The 20,966-nt window shown below is 44.3% G+C and overlaps 2 protein-coding genes across 5 annotated transcripts; both read right to left on the reverse strand.

Moving 5' to 3' along the window:
• Nucleotides 1–2,349: 2,349 nt before the first annotated feature.
• cnga2b (cyclic nucleotide gated channel subunit alpha 2b) lies at nt 2,350–7,346 on the reverse strand. Its single transcript, XM_052047483.1, has 7 exons — nt 6,836–7,346; nt 5,808–5,919; nt 5,216–5,326; nt 4,918–5,094; nt 4,575–4,682; nt 4,369–4,475; nt 2,350–4,180 (listed from the first exon to the last, which is right to left on the reverse strand). The coding sequence occupies exons 2-7, from the start codon at nt 5,912–5,914 to the stop codon at nt 2,742–2,744; spliced, it is 2,049 nt and encodes a 682-aa protein (XP_051903443.1). The 5' UTR covers nt 5,915–5,919; nt 6,836–7,346; the 3' UTR covers nt 2,350–2,741.
• A 1,758-nt stretch (nt 7,347–9,104) lies between these two features.
• On the reverse strand, nt 9,105–20,159 carry pls3 (plastin 3 (T isoform)). 4 transcript variants are annotated; one of them, XM_052047481.1, is made up of 17 exons: nt 18,729–18,859; nt 18,136–18,286; nt 16,014–16,119; nt 15,777–15,928; nt 13,763–13,892; nt 13,478–13,610; nt 13,087–13,168; nt 12,624–12,789; nt 12,408–12,550; nt 11,833–11,928; nt 11,563–11,758; nt 11,337–11,415; nt 11,121–11,238; nt 10,909–11,039; nt 10,438–10,561; nt 10,239–10,363; nt 9,105–10,078 (listed from the first exon to the last, which is right to left on the reverse strand). In XM_052047481.1, exons 3-17 carry the CDS (start codon nt 16,072–16,074, stop codon nt 9,946–9,948), a joined length of 1,869 nt encoding a protein of 622 aa, XP_051903441.1. In that variant the 5' UTR covers nt 16,075–16,119; nt 18,136–18,286; nt 18,729–18,859; the 3' UTR covers nt 9,105–9,945. The 4 variants fall into 4 exon arrangements, with proteins under 4 accessions (XP_051903441.1, XP_051903439.1, XP_051903440.1 ...); XM_052047479.1 differs by lacking the exons at nt 18,136–18,286; nt 18,729–18,859 and adding an exon at nt 19,933–20,159; XM_052047480.1 differs by lacking the exon at nt 18,136–18,286 and having other exon boundaries at nt 18,729–18,893.
• Nucleotides 20,160–20,966: the final 807 nt, after the last annotated feature.

The following is a 20,966-nucleotide window of genomic DNA, read 5'->3' on the forward strand; positions in this document are numbered from 1 at the left end:
CACCTTTTTAGTGAATGGGACGCAACAACAACTGCATGGTGTCCCTTCCCCGATTCTACGCCGTAGCAATTTTAAAATCGTGACAGACGGAAAGGTGCAGTACATTTTTGCAGATTAAAATGGGCGCGATCTACCATCTGACAAATTTTCAACTCCCGTTTTGGCAACAGAAGCGACCTCATTAGATGAATTATAGTAATCAGTTATGACGTAATGTGGGATACTCCCAAGCCAAGCTTGTTAGCTTGCTCTTGAACTCACCAACCATGAGTAAAACGCTTAGCTACATTTATTGGAAAGATTTCATCTGATTTTGACCACACACGACTTAATTTTTTTCATGTCCCCTAACCCCATCATTTCATCTTCACACCACTGGCATCTGAAATAAGGTTTCGTACTTGAAATGGTACTTTCCACTCACTTAATAGATTCCACCTCTACAGGTCCAACACAAAAAAAACAATCAAAAATGCTTTCACAAAGATAATGTTCAGTGTTTTTTTAATGGTGTCAGACAGGTGTTAGTTTAAGAATACATCTGTTATTTTGGTTGTAGTTTGTAATAATGTATAGCTACAGGATGTCAAACTCAGAGGTGTTTCTAATATTCTGGCCTCCTATTTAACAATACAAGGCGGTCAAATATTCCAAACATCTCCCTGTATGATGTTACCACATTGAGTACTTGTTACGCCAAGCAATAAGGAAACAATGACAATCAAAAATGAGCAATGGGTATTTATTTTTGTAAAGTGCCCGCTTTCTGTGCAGCTCAATGCAAGTCAATTACAGTTATTATATTTTCTATTTATTATTCTAGATTTGCAAAAAAACAAAACCCCCCAAAAAACCTGAACGTTTACTAGCAGTGCATATTTAGTTCCACTGAGGACCAAGAATGAAAATGAATTGTGCTTGGCTGTCATCTATTGCCAAAAGTGTTTATGCTCTTTGACCGGTCACTTGAGTTCCAGGAGATATGAAAAGTCTACACACCCCTGTTCAGGTTTTGGGGATATAAAGAAATGAGACCAGGAAAAATCATCCAAAACTTTTTCCATGTGACCTTTGACCCGTACGATTCTATTGAAATAAGGTATAATGAATTATGAACAGTTCCAAATTGCTAAATAGCAGTCAGTTGTCTTTTGACAGGGGCAGAGGGAGGCCTGCTACAACATCTGAAATGTAATTAAAACACTTTAATTGACGGCAGATGCGTGCTCACTCCCATTTCAAATGAGGCGGAATGTGACTGGTTGATTCTGAACACAGTTACATCCCACTTAAAAGAGTAACTTTAGGTTTCACTTCCCCTCTTGGCCTCCTCTTTGCATGTCACAAAACCCTTGCATTTGAACAGCGACGTGGAGACATTTTGTATCCACCTGATCTGCGGTCCCACCAAACCCCTCCAGAGTGCGGCGACCATGCACGCTTTTACTTCTTGACTGCTGCCGACTTTTGCATTGTTCTTGCTGTGCTTATCGCCACCACTTGTGAGGCTGACTGGCATCCTGGAATGCCAAGGCTGAGCCCTAATGGAAATTCCCCAAGCCGTTTTGTTCAGCGAGGGAAATTCTAATAGACTAGAACAACAAAACTCTACGCGCAATGCAAACATCATGCCCTTTGTTTTAGTAACCCTCCTTTTTCTAGCAGACGGCTGAAGCTTTTATGCAAACATTGACTGGTATTTTCAACTGTTCAGAATTGCCTGCACCTTTTTCTTTAAGGCCACAGGTCCAACTGCTTAAAAAAAAACAACCCAGAACAATAGTATGATGCTGCCACCATCAAGGTAGTTGTATGCTGTTGTTTAAGTAATGAGCAGTGTTCTGTTTATACTAAAGCATACCTTCCACTGTTTCCTTTTGGGTTATTTATTAAATAGGTCAATTTGACCCGTAACATGCCACGGTGGGTTAATTAACCTTTCCCATCATCACGAGTTGTAAAGTAAGAAATGTCGGGAAAAAAAATGATCACTTGATTGAGTCAGAGCTTGATGGCGTTTGTGTTGTAGGTCTGACCTGGAAAGATAATTATGTTTGTGAACTCAACAAGTGGCCTTCCAGCATCTCTCCTTGGACTTTGTTCCCTGGAGGGCCGGCAAGAGGTGAGGCGTTCGGGGCCCGGAGCACCGCTTGTCTTGATCAAAATCCCTCAGCTGACAACAAGAGATGTTTACACACGAAGATACTGACAACGTATTGTACACGTGTCGTGCACATGACGAAGGATAATATTAATTTGGGGTTTTGACTGGCAATCCATTACACCACCTCAATAAAACACCACAATTGCGTTTTTAATCAAGAAGACTAGCACTGTTGCGGATAAAAACAAAGTCAAACAACAATTTATTTAAAAACAAAAGGCTATCTTGGTAAAGTATCATTTCTGTACATATTGTAGTGATGTATTCGTATGTGCCTTGAGGGGCGTGGCCTAGTGACAAACATCAGGAGATTGAGTCAGTCTGCTCGTGAGTTGCAATTAGAGCAGCTCCTTGCGAGTGCTCTCAATTTGTAGTTGCGCACATTGAAAAATGCTGGTTTGTTTCTGCAAACTCACTCGAGTGCGTGTTTGGCTGTCTTGTCCAAAAAATTGTTGAAAGCGCAACGAAACGTTGTCTCCCCTTGCCCACTTGTAAGGGCGTTAGAGTACCTCAATTGCCTCGTTGACCAAGTAACGGGTCATAACTCTGAAAACCCGTCGGTTAGGGCACTGGTAAGTCAAGGTACCAGCGTATTCCGAAGAGAAGCGTCATCTGCGTGGAGGGAGGGCGGAGGTTTTGCATCACTGTCATGGCTCGCCTCTGCCCCGCAGTCCGTCCGATTCATCCGCCGCTCCAGCAGTGTGATGCGTTGCTTCAGCCTCTGCTGAGTGTGCACGTACTCGTTGAGCAGGCGCGAAAAGCGAGTCTGGAGACTGTCCAGGGAAGCCTCCAGCCTCTCCACCTTCTCTTCCGTGTCTTCCCTCTGCAGGCCGCCGCTCTCGGCGTCGTGCTCCAGCATACCCTCCTTGATCAAGATCTCGCGGCCCCTCTCCTCCAGAAGCGTCCTAGCGTCCGGATACTCCGTCACGGCTTCCATCAAGTCGTCCTTTGAGAGGCAGAACAGATCCGAGTATCCCAGGCTGCGGATGTTGGCGGTCCGACGGTTGCCCATTTTGCTCCCTTTTATATTCAAAATGCTGATTTCTCCAAAGCAGCTTCCGGCGATGAGGAGAGCGTATTGCGTCACCCCGTCGTCTCCCACCACGGCCAGCTTGCCCTCTTTGATGATGTACATCTCCTTCCCGATGTCACCTTTCCTGCAGATGTAGTCTCCCGGACTGAAGACCTGGGGGCGTAATTTGAGCACGAGCTCCACCAGCAGTCCCGCCTCGCAGTCTTGAAAGATACGTACTTTCTTCAAGGTCTCCAGGTGGACGTTGATAGCGATCTCGGCTCGCAGTTTGTTGGGGAGATTCTTGAGCACCTCTTGCTCGTCCACAGCTTTCTTGTTGGTCCAGAGGTAGTCGAACCACTTGATGACGCGAGTCTCCAGTTCCCTGCTGACTTTGCGGAAGTGCATGTAATGCTTGACGGCGTCGATCCGGGCCTGGAACTCGGCACGGGTGGCGTTCATGTTGGCTATCATCGAACCGACGTTTCCTACAATCGTGGCAAAGATCAGGACTCCGACGAGGAAATCAAACACCACAAAAAGGTACTCTTCATCTCGCACCGGTGCCGGCATCTCTCCGATAGTGGTGAGGGTGAGCGTGGACCAGTACAGACAGTAAACGTAACTCTGAGTTAGAGAGGAATACTCCGTTTTGGAGATGTTTGGGAACACCCAAGTGTCTGAGCCCAACCCTAAAGACTTGGATATGGCATAATAGATGCAGGCATTCCAGTGAATGATGACCAGAATGTAGAGCACCAAGTTGCAGATGCGGAAGATGTTGGGGTAGTCGGTGCGTGTCTCGGTGCGGTCGAAGAACTCGAACATCCGCGGGAAGCGCAGCAGGCGGTTGAACCTCAGCTGAGGCGTGTGGATGCCGGTGGAGAAGTAGGCCAGGTCGGTGGGCAGGATGGACACCACGTCCAGCTTGAATTGTAACGTTCGCACATAGCCGTCCCTGAGCTTGGCGTGGTCCTTCACCAATAGGCCTTGCTCCAGGAAGCCTGCCAAGCAAACGGCAAAAATGTCTACCGACGTATTACGCAAGGTTGTCCCGATTGACTTTGGGTGAGAGGTGGGTTACGTCTCGGATCCGGGCACATTTGGACAAACAAACAAGCGCTCACGTTTGGAGCCGATGCAGTACTTGAGCTTTAGCACGGATATGACATTTTTTAAAAAAACGTGTCACCTGTGCGAAGCCGTACACACGTGTCCATGATGTACACCATGTCAGAGAGGTAGTCCAGCACCAGCCAGCAGATGTAATTGGCCACCTGCAATCTATCAAAACATGCCCTGTGGATTCAAATATTAAAATTTTAAAAAAAATCATTGCAATATATCCATTCTGTATTTTCATTCCTCAATCTGTTGAGGAATCTGTTGTGTTATTACCTGGCCACGACAAGGAACCAGTTGTAGAGCACCGCTGCAGCGATGACGAATAGCCAGCGGTAGTAGGCGTCGTCGGATGGAGACACCACAAAAACGTCCCATTTTTTCCTTCAGGCAAATTCCACGTGATTGGAAACAGTCAAAAGCAACGCAGACAAAAGAATCAGAGTCAATTCCTGCTTCTTATGTCTTTGGTTACACGTTCAAATTATCCATGTATCCTTCCAACCGAACTTGCGCAAGAGGCTGGGTACACCCTTGCCAGGAAATCACAGGACACATGTAAAAACAAAAGCAACCGCGGTGTTCCCAACCATGTGCATTGCTACGTTTTGTGACATACCTCAGGACCCCTTTTGCATGATTGCCATTGGCATCCGTTTGCATGTTGCTTGTGCGGCTGGGGGCGTTTCGCAGCTCCGGCCCTCTGAAGCGTTCCAGGAAGGAGTCCGGTCTCTCCTGCTCCTGGATCAAGCTCCTGTGAGCCCATTCTCGCAGTCTCACCACCAGGCTGACCAATCTGACATGCGGCAGGAGTGGACATTTGTAGCATTTGTCGCGGGACTCGGAGCATTACACAAGTAAGGCAGTTCTTTTGGTGAAGTTCTTTTCTGATCAGCTTGTCTGTTGTGTGTTTTTACCTCGAGACTGCTCCGTGCCTTTGAAAAGAGTTTCTGGAGTTGTCGCCACGAGGGTCGAGAGCAGCGACCCTTTGGAGCTCCGAGGACATGTCGTCGCAGATGGATGGAACCCTGGAGCGTAGGTCGGAAAACTTACCAATACGAAACATTACACTCTGCCAAACAAATCATGCGCTCCTCCCTGTGGCGACACTTGACAAGGTAAAGCCAAAAGTCACACTACAGTTCAAGATGCTGAAGAGAGAAATCTCAGTCCCGTTGATTAGTTTATTGACGCAGAGTTTCACAACAACTGGGAGTGATTCATTACACTGCAGTAGGCTAATAGTCTTTTTTTTCAGAGGATAAAGAAAATAGGTTTGTTTGTCTACATATGTTGCTGCAACATTTGTATGCAAATGTCCGTTGCTACTTGTTCATGACGTTCAGCAACTTGTGTTCACCTTAAGTTCGTGCACTTATTGGCACTGTTCAGAGTGTACTCCCTGTGGTACAGATGAGGATAAGCAGTATTATTTCTAAGAAAACGTTTCTTCTTCAATTGTATGGTGGCTCATGATAAGACCTTAATACACTTTTTAAATCTTCTCACCTGCTTAGAATACTCTCGGCCCTCTCAATCTCCTCCTCCAAACTGGGCTTGACTGACAGGGTGTGGGGCGACCGATCTCTCTCAGGCGTGTGGCCCGTCATCTTCATCCCTGCTTGAGGTAGGTACAAATACGCACTTTGGCATCACACTGAGATCTATAGTAGAGGGATGCTGGATTCTTTGCAGAAGCCGATGCCATACAGCCGCGTGGCCCCGACTTAAAAGCAGCCGCTCACAGACCTTGTGAGGATGAGCGACCGGACAAGACGGTGACCCTATGCAGGCTCGGAAGCTCTGAGAGGTATTTAGTTGACTGTTAGTATGACTAATTGGAGGATCATTAATGAAAACACACGGAGGCGTCTTGAAGCTCTGAGAGCAAATCAGCTGCTCTCCCACGGGGCCCGTGTCACTTTGGTAACCAGCGGACTGTGCGTGTCTGTCACCTACGCCGCATCGCAGCTCTGTTTAATGACTTGTACAGATGAAATAACAGCATGACTTCCTAAATGTAGGGAAAACTACATTTTGCTCCAAGCTAAGAGGGAAAAAAAAGTATTTCACTCATCAATTAGACCACGTGATTAACTAGCAAGCAAAAAATTCCCAAATGGACAATTAAATGCGGCATGATGAAAGCTTCCCCACCTACGGTGCATTCATTCAGGATGAATTACATTTTGGTTTCTAATCGATGGATGGACTTTTTCTTTTTTTTTCCTAAGTGCCAAAGAATAGTTGAATACAAAATAATAATAAAGATGGCAATACCCTATCTGATCCCCCCCCCCTTTAAAAATGCTTAAAATAGTCTGTTTTATACATGCAAAAGTCACAGTTCAGTGCAAATCAACAGATAAGTTTTTTCTGCATTTCATCTCTATTCGATCCACAGCAAAAAAAATATATATATATATTTCCTTCAAAATCTGCACAATAAAATGCCCAAAATATCATTATAAAATGTACACATGCAAATTTCAAAGAAAAATGAGAAAATACAGAGAATCGTACCGGGTTCTACCTACCTTTGACTTTATATTAGTCCACTAACATCCCCACGGTGTCCTCACACAGACACAATGAGTCACTCCATGTCTTGATTGTAGTAAGGGATGCAGCAGCGAAATTAAATCAGATGAATGCTATCACATAACATAACCTGACCTCCTCCTCCTCCTGTTTAGGAGTGCGTCCACTTGACACAGAGGCAGGAAGGTTGGCGGAAGAGGTGCGGCAGCCGATGAAGGGCGGGGAAAAATTGCACAAGGTGGAGAGAGACAGAGCAGGTTGAAACTCAGAACTTTTCACAGAAGGTGGAGTTTGTGGACAGGAACGTGCGTTTCACGTCGATCAAATAGCAACGATTCACTCCAAAGACAACATCTTTGAGAAATAAATATACTGTAAGGGAGAAACCGTGAGGCTGACCATCTTTCTTAATGTGCTGGAGAAAATGAGAAATGCCTGCAGACAGTTCAAGGCGAACTGAAAAAAGCACAAACTTATCAGAAAGGAGACTGATTAAAAAAAATGGAAGGCAAAGCATAAAGGGAAGGCAGTTTTTCTTTTCGATGAAGCTGGAAACACAAGATGGAAACCACAGGAGACGTCTAGTTTTCTTATCATTCAGCTGAAACAAAACTGAATGCGTGAAATGATCTCCCCTCCCCCCCAGAAAATAAATTGTACAGGCCTGCAGGGAGTAAAGCACAGAGGACTTCATGTCTGCCTGACACTCAGGCCACTGAACTGTATACACGTCAATCTGTCACCACACTTCCTTTGTGTATTGAAAACAAAACTTTTTGACGAATGAAGCATAGTGTCACCTACAATTAAACATGACACTAAAAACACCTTTAAAGCATTTATTTTGTCCTGTGGCAATGGAAATAGTGAATGCGGAAAGTAGGCAGCAATAAAAAGAAACGGAAGCTGTAATGAGGCAATGATCATAAATGTCACTGCCACTCCGGGGAACGGTGCAATAAACAGGAACAAAAAGGAACTTGTTGCTTCTGCTAACAATGGGACACTCGGATGTTTCTGTAGAATTGGCATGGGAACTTCAATTTATTTTTTTTTCCATCAGTGCTACTGGGGGGGCTTCATAGGCCCATGCCCTTCCTAACCGGCTATATAACAAAATGTCTTTATAATTCATTCATTCATTCATCTTCCGTACCGCTTGATCCTCACTAGGGTCGCGGGGGGTGCTGGAGCCCATCCCAGCCGTCTCCGGGCAGTAGGCGGGGGACACCCTGAATCGGTTGCCAGCCAATCGCAGGGCACACAGAAACAAACAACCATTCACACTCACACTCACACCTAGGGACAATTTAGAGTGTTCAATCAGCCTGCCACGCATGTTTTTGGAATGTGGGAGGAAACCGGAGCACCCGGAGAAAACCCACGCAGGCCCGGGGACAACATGCAAACTCCACACAGGGAGGCCGGAGCTGGAATCGAACCCGGTACCTCTGCACTGTGAAGCCGACGTGCTAACCACTTGGCTACCGGGCCGCCCTGTCTTTATAATATGGACCAAAAAAATAATGCATGTTTTGTTTTTTCACTGATCCAATGTACGGTGTGGAACATTATATTTCGGGCCTTCAACAGCAACGATGCGTTTGAACAATCGAAAATAGCCAGTGCCCCCCCCCCCTCCCCCCGTGTGCATATTAAAAAAAAAACAACTCATGAACAGTGATCTGAAATCAAATGCGAGAACTCATTTTGTGCACCCCCCCCCCCCATTTTTAAAAAAAATCAGTGTTATTCAGGTACTCTTTGTGAGCAATGTCTGCTATCCCCCTATGGCAGGGGTGTCAAACTCATTTTTGTCGTGGGCCACTTTGGAGTTACGTCTTCCCCCAGAGGGCCGTTAAGACAGTGAAACCGAATAAATGTTTAATCATCACATCACTTATACACAAAAAAAATGATGGCTCACTAGTTTTGAAATCAGTCAAGTATTTGTTCAATTATTGCTCAAGTGAGTGTAAACAGGGCAACAGAATTATTGCAAAATGGCACCATATTTATTACGTATGGCAAATTGAGATTTTGGTACATATTTCAGCAAGGACCTTGGTAGTTGACAGATGATTTGCTTTTGCGGGCCAAATAAAATGTGGCGGGCCGGGTCTGGCCCTCGGGCCTTGACTTTGACACCTGAGCTCTATGGTATGGTGTTGCATCACAAAAGTAACAAAACATTCCCGTGTTGATCAAGATCTACAATTGGGATTGGATTAATTATCAAAATAAAATTACCCAAAACATCAAACCTTCAGTTTTCAAATTCATATTTATTGTTACAAGTGAAGAAGCACTTTGGAGTAGACATGACCACCACGGCCAAATACAATTCGGCCATCGTGGGGAGTAGAGGTTTCATTTAATTTTTGGTAACGATTGAATTCAAGAAAAGGCAAAAGCTCAACACTTCCAGTAAAAAGGTTTGTCTTTGGAGACAAGACGGCACAGCGGAGAACCCTGATGACCTGCTTGTCATTGGACACATAAAATACAATAACATAACAGAAGCCCAGCTCTGACTAGCATATTACCTCACTTTATGGTCCCACAAAAATACACAACGTACAAAAATACGGACAGCATATACAAGAGTGGTCGTCACTATAGTTTTGACCGCATGTCGTCTGTGTACTGATATGTAAAGAAGTGTATGAGGCATGCATGAATGTTGCGGTGTCTTTCTGAAGCATGCGTCCCGAACTTCCTCTCGTCCTTCTTACACTAATTGAGGAATGTGTGGACATCGGTGGCAGTAAACGACGCGTAAACCTTTGAGCTGGAATTATGCATAGATGCTTTAGGAAAAACGAGATTCTCACACATTTATCAAAAGTACTGCGAGATGTCGATAACACACGGTCCCACTTGAAATTTACGAGTATGGCATTTTTAAATAAGAGCACGTCGTTCTTCATGAAACCTCCAGTCTTTCGAAAAGGCAGCGATACCTGCAATTTGATGCGTTTTCAATCTTCTTCACGATAATCCTTCAGGCGGCGATGCAGGGCTGGCTGGGAAAAGGGGATGTTCCAAAAAGATGGATGTCGTGCGGGTGGCAGCAAGTGTCACAAATGATCACAGCCAGTCTTCTTTAGACTCGCTTCATCCCTCGACCCATCAGGCACGCAAAGACAGTCATCACCATTTTGGGCTTGACCTCCACAAGGTCCTCGGGGAGGGCGTAGACACGTGCTCCAATCTTTCTCGCCATGGAAATGGCATATCTGGAGAAACAGAGCGCATTGGGAAAAATGCTTTGCGACCGCAAGACTTGCTCTTTCGAAAGTGTGCGTGTTAAAAATTTCACCCGGTTGCATGTGGGTTCAGAAAAGTGACAGGTCCACGGTACATTTAACAGACAAAACAAAACAAAACAAAGCATACTTGGCATTCTCCAGCTTGTCATCTTCCGATAGGTGTCCCGTTTTCACCAGGTCAGAGTTGATGCTGCCGGGCTGGATTGCGTCGATCAGCTCCAGTACTGCCAAACTGTTGCTGATCTCCTTGTCCTTGTCACCGTACACAGAAAAGCACAATTTGGTGATTTAACCTATTATGCCTCCAAAAAAAAAATTTGGTTTACCTTAAAGCTTGAAATCTTGGCCCTCTTTCCAGCTTCTGCCAATGTTTTGTTGACCCATCTGACAATGATGTCATCATTGACCTTCTCCCCATCACCCAGTTCCTCCAGTACATTAAGAGTGTACCTGCAACACAATACAGGCTGCATGTTACCTGGGCCTATTCATTATTTTCATTGAATCAATTTCACCTATTCTTTATATAGACATAGCGGTTCCTAATTCAGCCTTCACTGTTGTCACAGATTTAAGGCCATTCATTTTTTGCCGTTTTTTACATCACACGGGCAAATTGGAGGTTTCATTGTATACTACAATTTACATGTTATCAGCAAGGGAAAAAAAACGATGTGGTGTCAAGTTCACAGTAGCAATAACAATGTCAAGAGTTGGGACTTTGTGACACACGAGGTGACGTGAGCTCATGCGCCCGGTTTGCACTCACATTGTCAATTTTTATTATTTTTTTTTACCTTCTCATGAGCTGCCACACCAGCGCCAGGGTGAGCGTCGCATTGCCGTCGTTCAAGTCCGTTCCGCCGATGCCGACCAGGGAGAACTTGGACATTTTGCCGAGTTCCACAGCGTAGTTGCAGTTCTCCAACTGGATGGATGAAGACATTCAAGACCAACACGTGAGCATGAGTTGTGGATGAGCACTTTTTAGAAAGGAATCACCATTGACCTTCTTCATGTTGACTCCCAGCTTAGGGTATGGAGGCCTGTTGACTTTGTTGTTCCAGTCAACATCTACTTTAATCTTCTCGTAGAGCTGCAGGATGATAATGGCATCTTGCAGGTCTCTGTAAGACAACATTGTAGGTTAATTTTGAGCAGTGAAACTACTCAGAGAAACATATTCCAGGCCTACCTACGACTGTAAAGACAATGTGGTACTTACACATAGAGATGATTGACGGTTGGGTTCACGCCCAGGGAGTTCATCCAGTTTCTAAATGTCCGCTCCTCTCGTGTCTCACCTAGACAGCAAAAAAATAAAAAAGGATCATGGCATTGATGAGGCGAGGCTTTCTGGAAATCCAATTTTGTGCATCAGGTAAGTCACAGATCGTCACATGGGTTTTTTAAGTCTTATAGCATCCATTGACCGTCCCCTCCACACTCACCTTCCAGAAGGTGCCAGTCGATGTCTTGGTTCTCAGGTTTGATCAGAGCAGGGTATTTGTTGAACAGATTTGCCACAAAAGCCAGATTAAGTTTGGGGTTGCCGCTGATTACATCAGCCGGAGTGACGAACTGTCGACAGCCGAGCCGGTCGGCCTGCGTCAGCATAGCTTCCGCCCTCCTCATGTCGTCTCTCTCCTGCATGGCGCATTTGCATTTTCATCAGAGACTCGTTCATGCGAGGTACCGACGTTCAGCGGCGCTGCACTTACACTGAAGCCCGACATGTTGATGTCGATGGCCGGCTTGTCTTCCTCTGTACCTTTTGGAGCGATCTGGTTGAGGAGGTGGAAGTAAGCCCTTGAGTCCTAGGGGCGGGAAAAAAAAATGGCATAAAAACAACACGGCCATTTACAAATCACTTAACTTAAACAGAATAGCATCAGTGCGATGGTAAAACAGATTAAAAAAATACATGCTTTTAATTGGATAGAAATATATGTATTAATGTGAGTTAACTCATTCACTCCCAAAGACGTTTTTAAACGTCTTTTCAGACTAAGTACTGAATGAGTTAATGCAATGGTATTGTACACATACTGAATAAAATTCTATTCCACAAATTCTGATAATGCCTTCTCCGGAGCCGTCAATTATCCTTGCTTACACAGACTTATTCATTTTGGCCGTGAGCCAAACACCACCAGAGGGGTTTCACAACCAATTGAATCCTATTCTAGCAGACGTGCAGGCGACTGTTACAGGTCTACGTACGCAAACATCGTTTTGGCCCAGTGTGCCGATAAGACCGATGTCTGTGTTAGCGACCTTTTGCGTTCGTGCCAACCTTGATGTCAGAGCTAAAGTTGTTGATCTTCTGCCAGCCGGCGTTCTCCAGATGGAAGTTAGCCCACCGGAGCAGCAGTTCTTCAGGGGACAACTTCATCAAGTCCTCCAGGGTTTCGCCCTCCCTCAGCAGCGCTGCCAAGGCTGTCATACAGGCGACAATGATCGGGTAAGCAACAGAGAGAAAAAACAAAACTTGCCATGTATGTGCCTTTACCTTCATTTCTGCTGAGCTCGATGTCGGCAAACAACCCGATCTTGATGATCTGCCACAGCAGGCCCAACACGAGGTGGGGTTTGCCAGCCTTCAAGTCTAAAGCGCCGATGTTGACAACGTGGCAGCCGATGGCTGAGGCGGAGTTCAACGCCAAGTTAAGATTCTCCTGTTAAAGGTCAGTGATAGTGACACAGGTGTCAAACACAGATTCCCGATTATGGCTGCAATCTGTACCCAAATTGTCAAATTAATCACTTTGAGATCGCATGTCAGTCACACGGCAGATTTCAAAATGATTTAGCCATCCATTTGTTGTGCGAGTGTCATAATCCGATGAGGCAGATACATTTTCCGTGCTTTCACAGCCACAATGGCCCTCTGATGGGAACCACTAACTACCGTACAACCTAGCCTGTGGCATTAATGAGTTTGAGACTTCAGAAGGGAAGAAGGATTAACTGACCTGTACTGTAAAGGGTGTGAGCTTCTTCTTGTTTATGGTCCTCTCGTCAATGGTGTCTGGCACTGATTGGTTGATCATTTTGCTGCATATCATAAAAAATAAATAACAAATCTACATCTTTTTTCAAGCATTAAATCACAGACACCCTGACGAGGTGACTTCACCCATTATGGATAGGAAAGGGAATTGCGGTTTGTATTGAGTAATGTCTATTTGCTGTTCTGGTCATGTATTTTGCAGCTGCCAAGGTTTATGTAACAGTACTCTCATACGCCGCCCCCCCCCTCCAAAAAAAAAAAGATTTTACAGGCAATGACAAACACTGATTTGACATTTACCATGTGGCCAACATTTTAATTGCCGCCATGCAGTGAAAAGGAGGAAGTCTCACCAGAGTAAGATACCGTCAGCTACGGATGTGAACAGAGAGTCTGTGTTGAGATCCATGGGCAGGACATGTTGACAGTCGGGGTCATTTTCCAAAGCGCTGTTGATCCACTTGGCAAAAGCGAATCGTTCCTCCTCTGTCCGGGTTGCAGATGGAATCATGAGGCATCGCATGATAGCAAAAACCGACAGTATTAGTCAACTTTACAATTTGGTTTGACAGTGATGGCAAATATAGGCATCAACAACAGAGGAGATGAAACCTAATGCTTATAAGAAATGCCCTTACCGGAGTACGAGTGTTGTGTTCCTTCACTTGACAGCTCCGACATGCCTCCAATGGCGAGGATGCCATCTTTTTTGTTGATGACTTTGCGGAAAGTTTTTGCTACTTCGCTGCCCTTCAGCTCGTTCACAATCTGTTACATGACCAAAGGGAAAATTTGTACGTAGCAAATTGAAATACATTTCATTTTACAGGCGTACATTTTTTTTAAGCCAGGACAAAAAAAACAAACAAAAAAGGGATTGGCCATGGTCAGAACAATTACGAGCCAAGCTTAGTGCTCTTAAAACTCATTCGCTCCCAAAGACGTTTTTAAACGTCTTTTCAGACTTGGTCTAGACTCGGCTGGTACTGAATGAGTTAAGAGCAGGTTGTTGAGTCCGCTTTTCAGTTTCGTCTAACAGGAAAAAACTAAATGTTTGGACTCAACTTACTTACTTTGGAAGTAAATTGGTCCACTGACTGAATCAAACAGCTGCTAAACCACAAGAATTGTTTTTGAATCACTTTCCATGGAATTGGTGCCAGGCACACTTGTTGCAACTATATTATAATCCAGCATTGTAGATCATTTTTTTGTAATCTTTCTTGTCAGCCAGCCAGCACTACTCAAGGTCAGTCGGCCGATGCAGCAGCATAGTTGGAATGTCTCATCATTGCCATGACGACAGCATGAGGCACCAAATTAACTACATGTTTTTTCTGAACGCCACATCTGTTCCGGGGGAGGGGCAACCTAACCTAACAAAGACGCCTAATGTTGCAGCTTCTGCATTGTCTTTTTAGGTGGAAGGTGATATTTTTTTGTCAAACTGTGACTCAAAATAGACTCATGATGACATTTGGTTAGTAGCTAAATCAAGCGGAAGCAGACGCTAGACACACAAGCCCAACTCTGACTAACTCAAATACTCATGTCCAAAAAAAAAAAACAACAAAAAAAGCTTCTGTGACTGTAAAGATTGATTTGATATGAATCACTAAAAAAAGCGCATGTGAGCAGCATCCAAGAAGGCTGATTCGACAAGATGGAGCCTAATTCCGGGATGTCATGTGACACTAAACAAAAGTTATGGCTACAACACTGATGACCAGGCACACAATAGTCTTGTGTTTCCCAAATTCTGTTCAGCCAAAGCACATATTTTTGTGTTTCACATTTCATAACATTGCACAAAAAAAAGCATGACCAAAAGTACATGGTTAGCCTAATAGCATCGTTGCCCAAGTCATATTTGAAGATTTTCAGAAAAGAAATGTCAACAAAGGGTTTGAAGCAAACAACAAAATAACCATAAACTGCATTTTTTTTCCTCCTCCCCAGTACAAATGGCTCCCTTGCATAAAAAAAATTGCATTCAAGGCTGACACAAAACTGCTAAACAAGAAACCACCATTAGATACGTTTCTATCATTCAATTCAGATTTATTATTCAGGAAATGAATTTCTATACGTTGCAAGAGTACAAAATGGGTAGCTCCTTTGAGAGTACAAAAATGGGTCGCTATCAGAGCCTGCTGCCGGCATGCACTCCTCTCAAACACAATGGCGCCGTCATGTTCAGCAGTGACCTCAGAGGTGGCCGGATGCTGCCCCTCCCAAATACAGCCCTCATTAAATATTCGCTTTGAAATCATTGGCAAAATCCATGACTCATGCACCGATTTGAAACATTTCCTGTATTTTCTCAAGCTTCAATTCAACATAGTTATCCATAAATTGCAGCGTTCCAATAATTTATAACCAACGTTCCCCTTTGAACTGTCGATCATTGATAGAGCAAGTCATATTTCAGCTGTGATTCCTGCTGCCGTTCTGCCACTTAACACCACCAGTAGACATAGGACAATAATCGTCCCACAAACTATCACGATAAAGCATAATAAGATTTTTCGGGAGGTTGAGTGCGGGATATTTGTGACCAAGTGATACATTTTTCGAGGATTTTCAGAGTGCCACTCATGAGGGTCTTTCCATTGAGGAGTAACAAGCCGCTCCAGACATAACTCGGCTTACCGCAAGGAACTCTTTGAAGCTGATCTTGCTGTCGTCATCGCGATCCAGTTTCTTGATCATATCTCTGATCTTGTAACCTGGCTGCGGAAGGCCAGTCTCTTTCAGGACTTCGGTGAGTTCATAATCATTGATGAACCCATCGTGGTCCAGATCTGCAGCAACAGAAGAGATTTTTAACACTAAATATTGTGCAGGACAACAATTATTATAATTCATGCGCTACACTTCTTTACTCACCAATCTTCCGAAATATCTCCTGCATGTCCTCCAGTTCCTCATTTGATATTTTGCCAGACATTTTTCTGTGATTGACCTGAGGATGGTCAGTCAGCGAAAGGTGGGCCTGCAACAAGAACAAAAATTAAACAAAAAGACAAAACATCACAAAGTAGATGTTTGCAGCTACAACTTAAAGGCTGCTCAGATCACAAACCAACCGTAACTTTTAATCGATAACTTTTGGAGAAAAAAAATCAATAAAACGCTTTTTTAAAAAATGGTTTCAGTTAGGCAGAGAAACACAAGCAAACTGAAAAATGACTATGAATATTTTGACTCCCTTTTGTTGGGGCAGTCAGCATGCAAAAGTCCTGCGGCCACAAACAGTGTGAAAAGATCCAGTAACATGACGCAAGTCAGCCAAACTCCCCTGAAACATTGTATTTTCTTTTCCCCCAACAGTGTTCCTGCAAAAGCCAAGGAATGCACGGGGGCCTTGTGCAGTTTGGGCTTTCCTGCGAGAAGGGCGTGATGCTTCTCCAAGTCCAAACCGGTGCGGTGGCATTCCTCGCAAACACAAATGTTCACAAAGCAAAGATAAAGCTAAAACTACAGCGACAAGCGGCAGATTTTCCAGACAGGAAAAAAAAAGTTCTTGTTTCCTGATTTAAAATCCAGACTGGTGAGTTTCAGGACATCTTAGTCAGAAATACCAGGCAACGATATAACCGCAGAAATGTTGGTTTTGGAGTCTTACGTTTCTTTTTGGCAAACGATGAACTCAACAACTAAACTTCCCTCTTCCACGAGTGAAAACCATTAACAGTCTTGATGAAAGTTGATGAACGGCAGCCATGTGGCCTCAAGAGATTAGCCCGACAATCATCTAGATAAGTCTGCTGACATTTAAGAATAAAGTCAACTAGAACAGTCAGACTTAAAATGGGACTCTGAAAAAAAAAATGTTTTTCTTCTGCAAATTGTTACTATATCTGGGCAAGAACCAACCGAGCTCCATTAGGGGAAAATAACCGCGCTACTATATTTAACCTCTTCAGAAGGATGTGAAATGCGTCTGCGGCCGCAACAAGGGCCGACACGCATTACCTCATTTGCCGGCCCCTTGTCGCACACCCTCGACAGAGGCTGAATGGAAACAGAAGAGGGGTTAAGTACACAGAGCGGGGCCCGCAGATGGCGACGGACAAATGTGAGACGCGACGCTGGTGGCAGAAAAGAAAAGAGCGTTTGTAATCGCCGTATGAAACCACGGCCCTAGATGGGAGTCAGGCAGTCAGAAAAGGCAGTTGTCATTTCGGACAGCTGCAGCATTGGCAGTTGCTTTCATGGAGGATTTTCAAACCATGTTTTGATTTACGTCTTGCGTTTTTCAGAGTTGGGGACATACATTTTTTAAATTTTGTTTGTTTACTTGGATCACTCCCGAACGTACTTTGGCTTTACCAATAGAAATGATTCAACAGGACAATTTGTTTTGCAAGGCACTATTGGGTGCTGTTCATTAACACAGGGATCCTTCTTTCTCCCCATTATGGGTAAAACTGTGACATAATAGTGAGGAACAACCTCCTTCCATTATTTTCCTTTAGTTGGGAAACCAGTTATCAAGCAAGTCTGAGACAGACGGGCAAACAACATATACAAAAGGTACAAAAAGGCTCACTGGATGATACAATAGGCCGTATGTGGCACTAAAAACGGAAAACAATGTTACGGCGGTGTTCAGGTTTTTATTCATCCAAGCCGTGTGATTACAACGGCTGGAGGTGGATCTAGGAGGCCATTTAAAGACTCGCTCCCAGATGATTTGATTAAGTGAAGTAGTGCGCGGACACGCCCGGCACAATAGATTTTAACTGTCGGGCCCAACCGCCCGTGCACGTGAGGCAGAGTGATTCACGATCTTTTTGAGCATGCGGTATATGCAGAGCCACTTCCTCTTCATGGGGCAGCGATAAAAGATAGGCTCAGCCACGTTCATTGACAGGTGAATTGTCACCGTCAAACATCCGCTGCATGCGGAAGCAAAACAAAACTCGCGTCAAAGATGGCTTCACGCAGGGCGCGGTTTTGCATCTTGATTAAAGAGACCCAAGACAAATCTCAATATTCAAATCACCGTTTGTGACTGGAACAACTTGCTTCGTGAAGGTCACTACTTAGCAGTCAATGAAAAGATGTGGGTGTGGTGAAGCAAAAGAGCACAGCTTCTCAACAGCCATCACTTAGGAATGTTGCTGGACGGGTTGGAAAGTCTGCAATCAGGCGGCCTTTTCAACCACGGACAAAACAACGCACCTCAGATAGGATCTGTACAAATACTATTTCTTAGCCAGTGCAATCCTTTGTATTGGTTCATTCTGTGCCTTTTGGGAGATGTTCTTGGACTGTAGCCCATACATGACCTCCCGACAGAGGAAACAAACATTGTTTGTCCATTTTCTATACCGCTTACCCCGTTTAGGGCCACGAGAGGGGCTGCGGTCTATCCCAGATGAATTCAAATGAAAGGCAAAAGGCAAGAGTATAACCTATATGACCACCGATCAATCGCAGGACGATGAACAAATTGGCCAATGAATGGGAAGAGCTCCCATTCAAAGGGGACACACGAGCCCATCAGATAACATGTAATTGAAATATTCACTTGAAACTTTACAGACTTTGGAGGAAGAACAAGGTCCCCTCGCACAATGCGGGTAAAAGACTTACCAGAAAATGTGCGCAAAGTACAGAAAAGTGAAAACAAGCAGCAAGCCAAGAGTGAAGGCACCCGTTTTTTTAGTGCTGATGGCACAAAAAGCGGGCAAACCTGTTTCACGAACACACAGCTACTAGTGTCCGAGGGGCGGCCCACACACGTCACACCCTCTTGCTACTGCTTGACTGTCTGGTTTGTCTTTACAAAGACAACATCCCATCTGCATTTAAAGCATACAGGTGGCCACGAGGTTTTGTGCAGGGGAAACTTTTTTTTCTGTAGTCATGCCACACATTCAATGGCAAATACCAATCAAGGCAAACCAGCCATTTCCCCCAAATAGAAGTGCAAGCAACACTTTTTCCACTTCCAGCACTCTGACTAATCCTTTAGAGTCCTCACTCCAGTATAATGCGAAGGCAAACTGCGGCTGTCTTCCAACACTAGACTGTGAGTGAGCCGCCTCACCAGATGATGATTACACCTGGTAAAACATTTAACACAACTTTATATGCCATGTGGCCGCTGGTTTACAAGCTCATTTTCAGTTTCTGTATGGTAAATTCACTGACATTTACAAACAACTGCGTGTACATTGGAGTATCTGATAGAACAGAAATGTGTACATGAGGGAGCGGCACATAACCAGTGAATCATTTACTGGTATAGCGCCAGCATTATGGAACATTTGCGCCCCCCAATAAAATACATAACAAGGCAGGTAACGTCTGTCATCAGAGGCGCAACAGACAGGTAACAAGCGTCCGCACGCGAACGTGTGTTTAATGATTAAATGGGGCGCAACTGTTGTGGATGGGCTTTTTTTTTAACTGGCGCCCAGTCCAGTGTATTCCGTAAGTGACTACTGACGAAAAACTGTTATTTTAAAACCACATTTACCAAGTCTCCGAAATGCGATCTTGTAAAACTTTTATTACAACTTTATGGCTAACATTTGCGCATAGATGAGTATGGAGTAAACTGTAGACGTGGGGTGAATAGAGTGGAGTAGAAAAACGAAAAAAAAACAGCAAAAGCACGACTCCCAGCAGACAAGATTCACGTTAACAGACGGCGAACTGTCCTTGTTGACTCATACTAATCCAGCAATCCTCGGCGGGACGCGACTACGAAGATGAACACATGAAAGGCGTACATTCAGTTGAATGCACCTCGGGCTAGTCAAGAAGTTTAAGACAGGAAATCGGTACTTACTCTCGGTTCGCCTGAAATTCCAGACGGCGTCCAGCTCGCAGTGCGGTCTTCTCCACGTCGAGTGCGAAGTAGTTCGGAGTTGGAATTCTTGTCCCGCCCTGCAGTGGCGTCACCGCCCGCCGGACTGCTGGTGAATGGAGGATGCTGTGGCGGCGAGAGGCTTTTTACCAACTCGCTCTTTTTCGCTGCAGTAAAGGCCGACATACTCGTAACCCTCAGCAGGCTCTCTATAATAGAACGCAGTGGACGTGCTTTTTATCAACGGTTTGTGCTAAATTAACGAGGCTAACCGATCCGTATCAAACCTTACCTTACCTTTGTCGCGTAGGGAAGTGAAGTGTTACTCTTGAAAACACCAACGTAGCCTTATCCCAAACTATGCCTTTGATGGGTACTTTGTAGCTTTTGTCCACGTCGAATGTCTTTATATTGACCTCTTTAAAGTCTATGACGTCACAACGCAGTATACGTCCTTTCATGTTCGTGACGTCACCCCCCCCCTCCCCACACACACATACATACACACACGCACACTCTGAAGTGGACTTAATTGTTTAAACCAGAAATCGCTCAAAACATAGAAACTATGCTTCCGTCTCAATGTCTTTGATATTTTTTAATTTAATTTATTTTTTTCAGTGTGCCATGTTTCTTGTTTTGCTTTTGGTTATTTATTGATTTGCTTGTTTTTGTGTCTTGCATGTTGTTTATGTAAATTTAAAAGTGCATCGCAGTAACTGTAAAAAGAGATTGTTACATTAAAAAAATCATCAAACATATTGAATGATTAGATTAAAGCAACACCATAAAATGATGGGAACTATTTTTAAAAACGTGAATCTTTGAAAAGAAAACTTACCCAATTGCAATAGTTTCACTTTGTTTCCCCGTGTGCTTTATTTTACATAAGGATTAGATTGGCAAATATTTCAAGTGTTGTCTTCTGGGTTTCCCTTGTGCAAAAATTGTCTATGAAGACCTTTTATTTTATCTGCACCCACTGTTGTTTCTGATCATCACCCTGCATCATTTCA

This window comes from Hippocampus zosterae, chromosome 16 (genome assembly GCF_025434085.1).
Source record: "Hippocampus zosterae strain Florida chromosome 16, ASM2543408v3, whole genome shotgun sequence".
Taxonomy (NCBI): domain Eukaryota; kingdom Metazoa; phylum Chordata; class Actinopteri; order Syngnathiformes; family Syngnathidae; genus Hippocampus; species Hippocampus zosterae.

Excerpts from the sequence above, each read along its gene's own strand:
- cnga2b (XM_052047483.1), bottom strand. The coding sequence starts at position 5,914 with ATGAAGATGACGGGCCACACGCCTGAGAGAGATCGGTCGCCCCACACC. Across the intron at positions 5,095-5,215 it reads AGGCACGGAGCAGTCTCGAG|ATTGGTCAGCCTGGTGGTGA; the intron begins GTAAAAACACAC and ends GCCGCATGTCAG. Across the intron at positions 4,476-4,574 it reads TGGTTCCTTGTCGTGGCCAG|GGCATGTTTTGATAGATTGC; the intron begins GTAATAACACAA and ends TTGAATCCACAG.
- pls3 (XM_052047479.1), bottom strand. The coding sequence starts at position 20,136 with ATGTCGGCCTTTACTGCAGCGAAAAAGAGCGAGTTGGTAAAAAGCCTC. Across the intron at positions 11,239-11,336 it reads ACCGTCAATCATCTCTATGT|AGACCTGCAAGATGCCATTA; the intron begins GTAAGTACCACA and ends GTTGTCTTACAG. Across the intron at positions 11,040-11,120 it reads TGGGAGTCAACATGAAGAAG|TTGGAGAACTGCAACTACGC; the intron begins GTCAATGGTGAT and ends TCATCCATCCAG.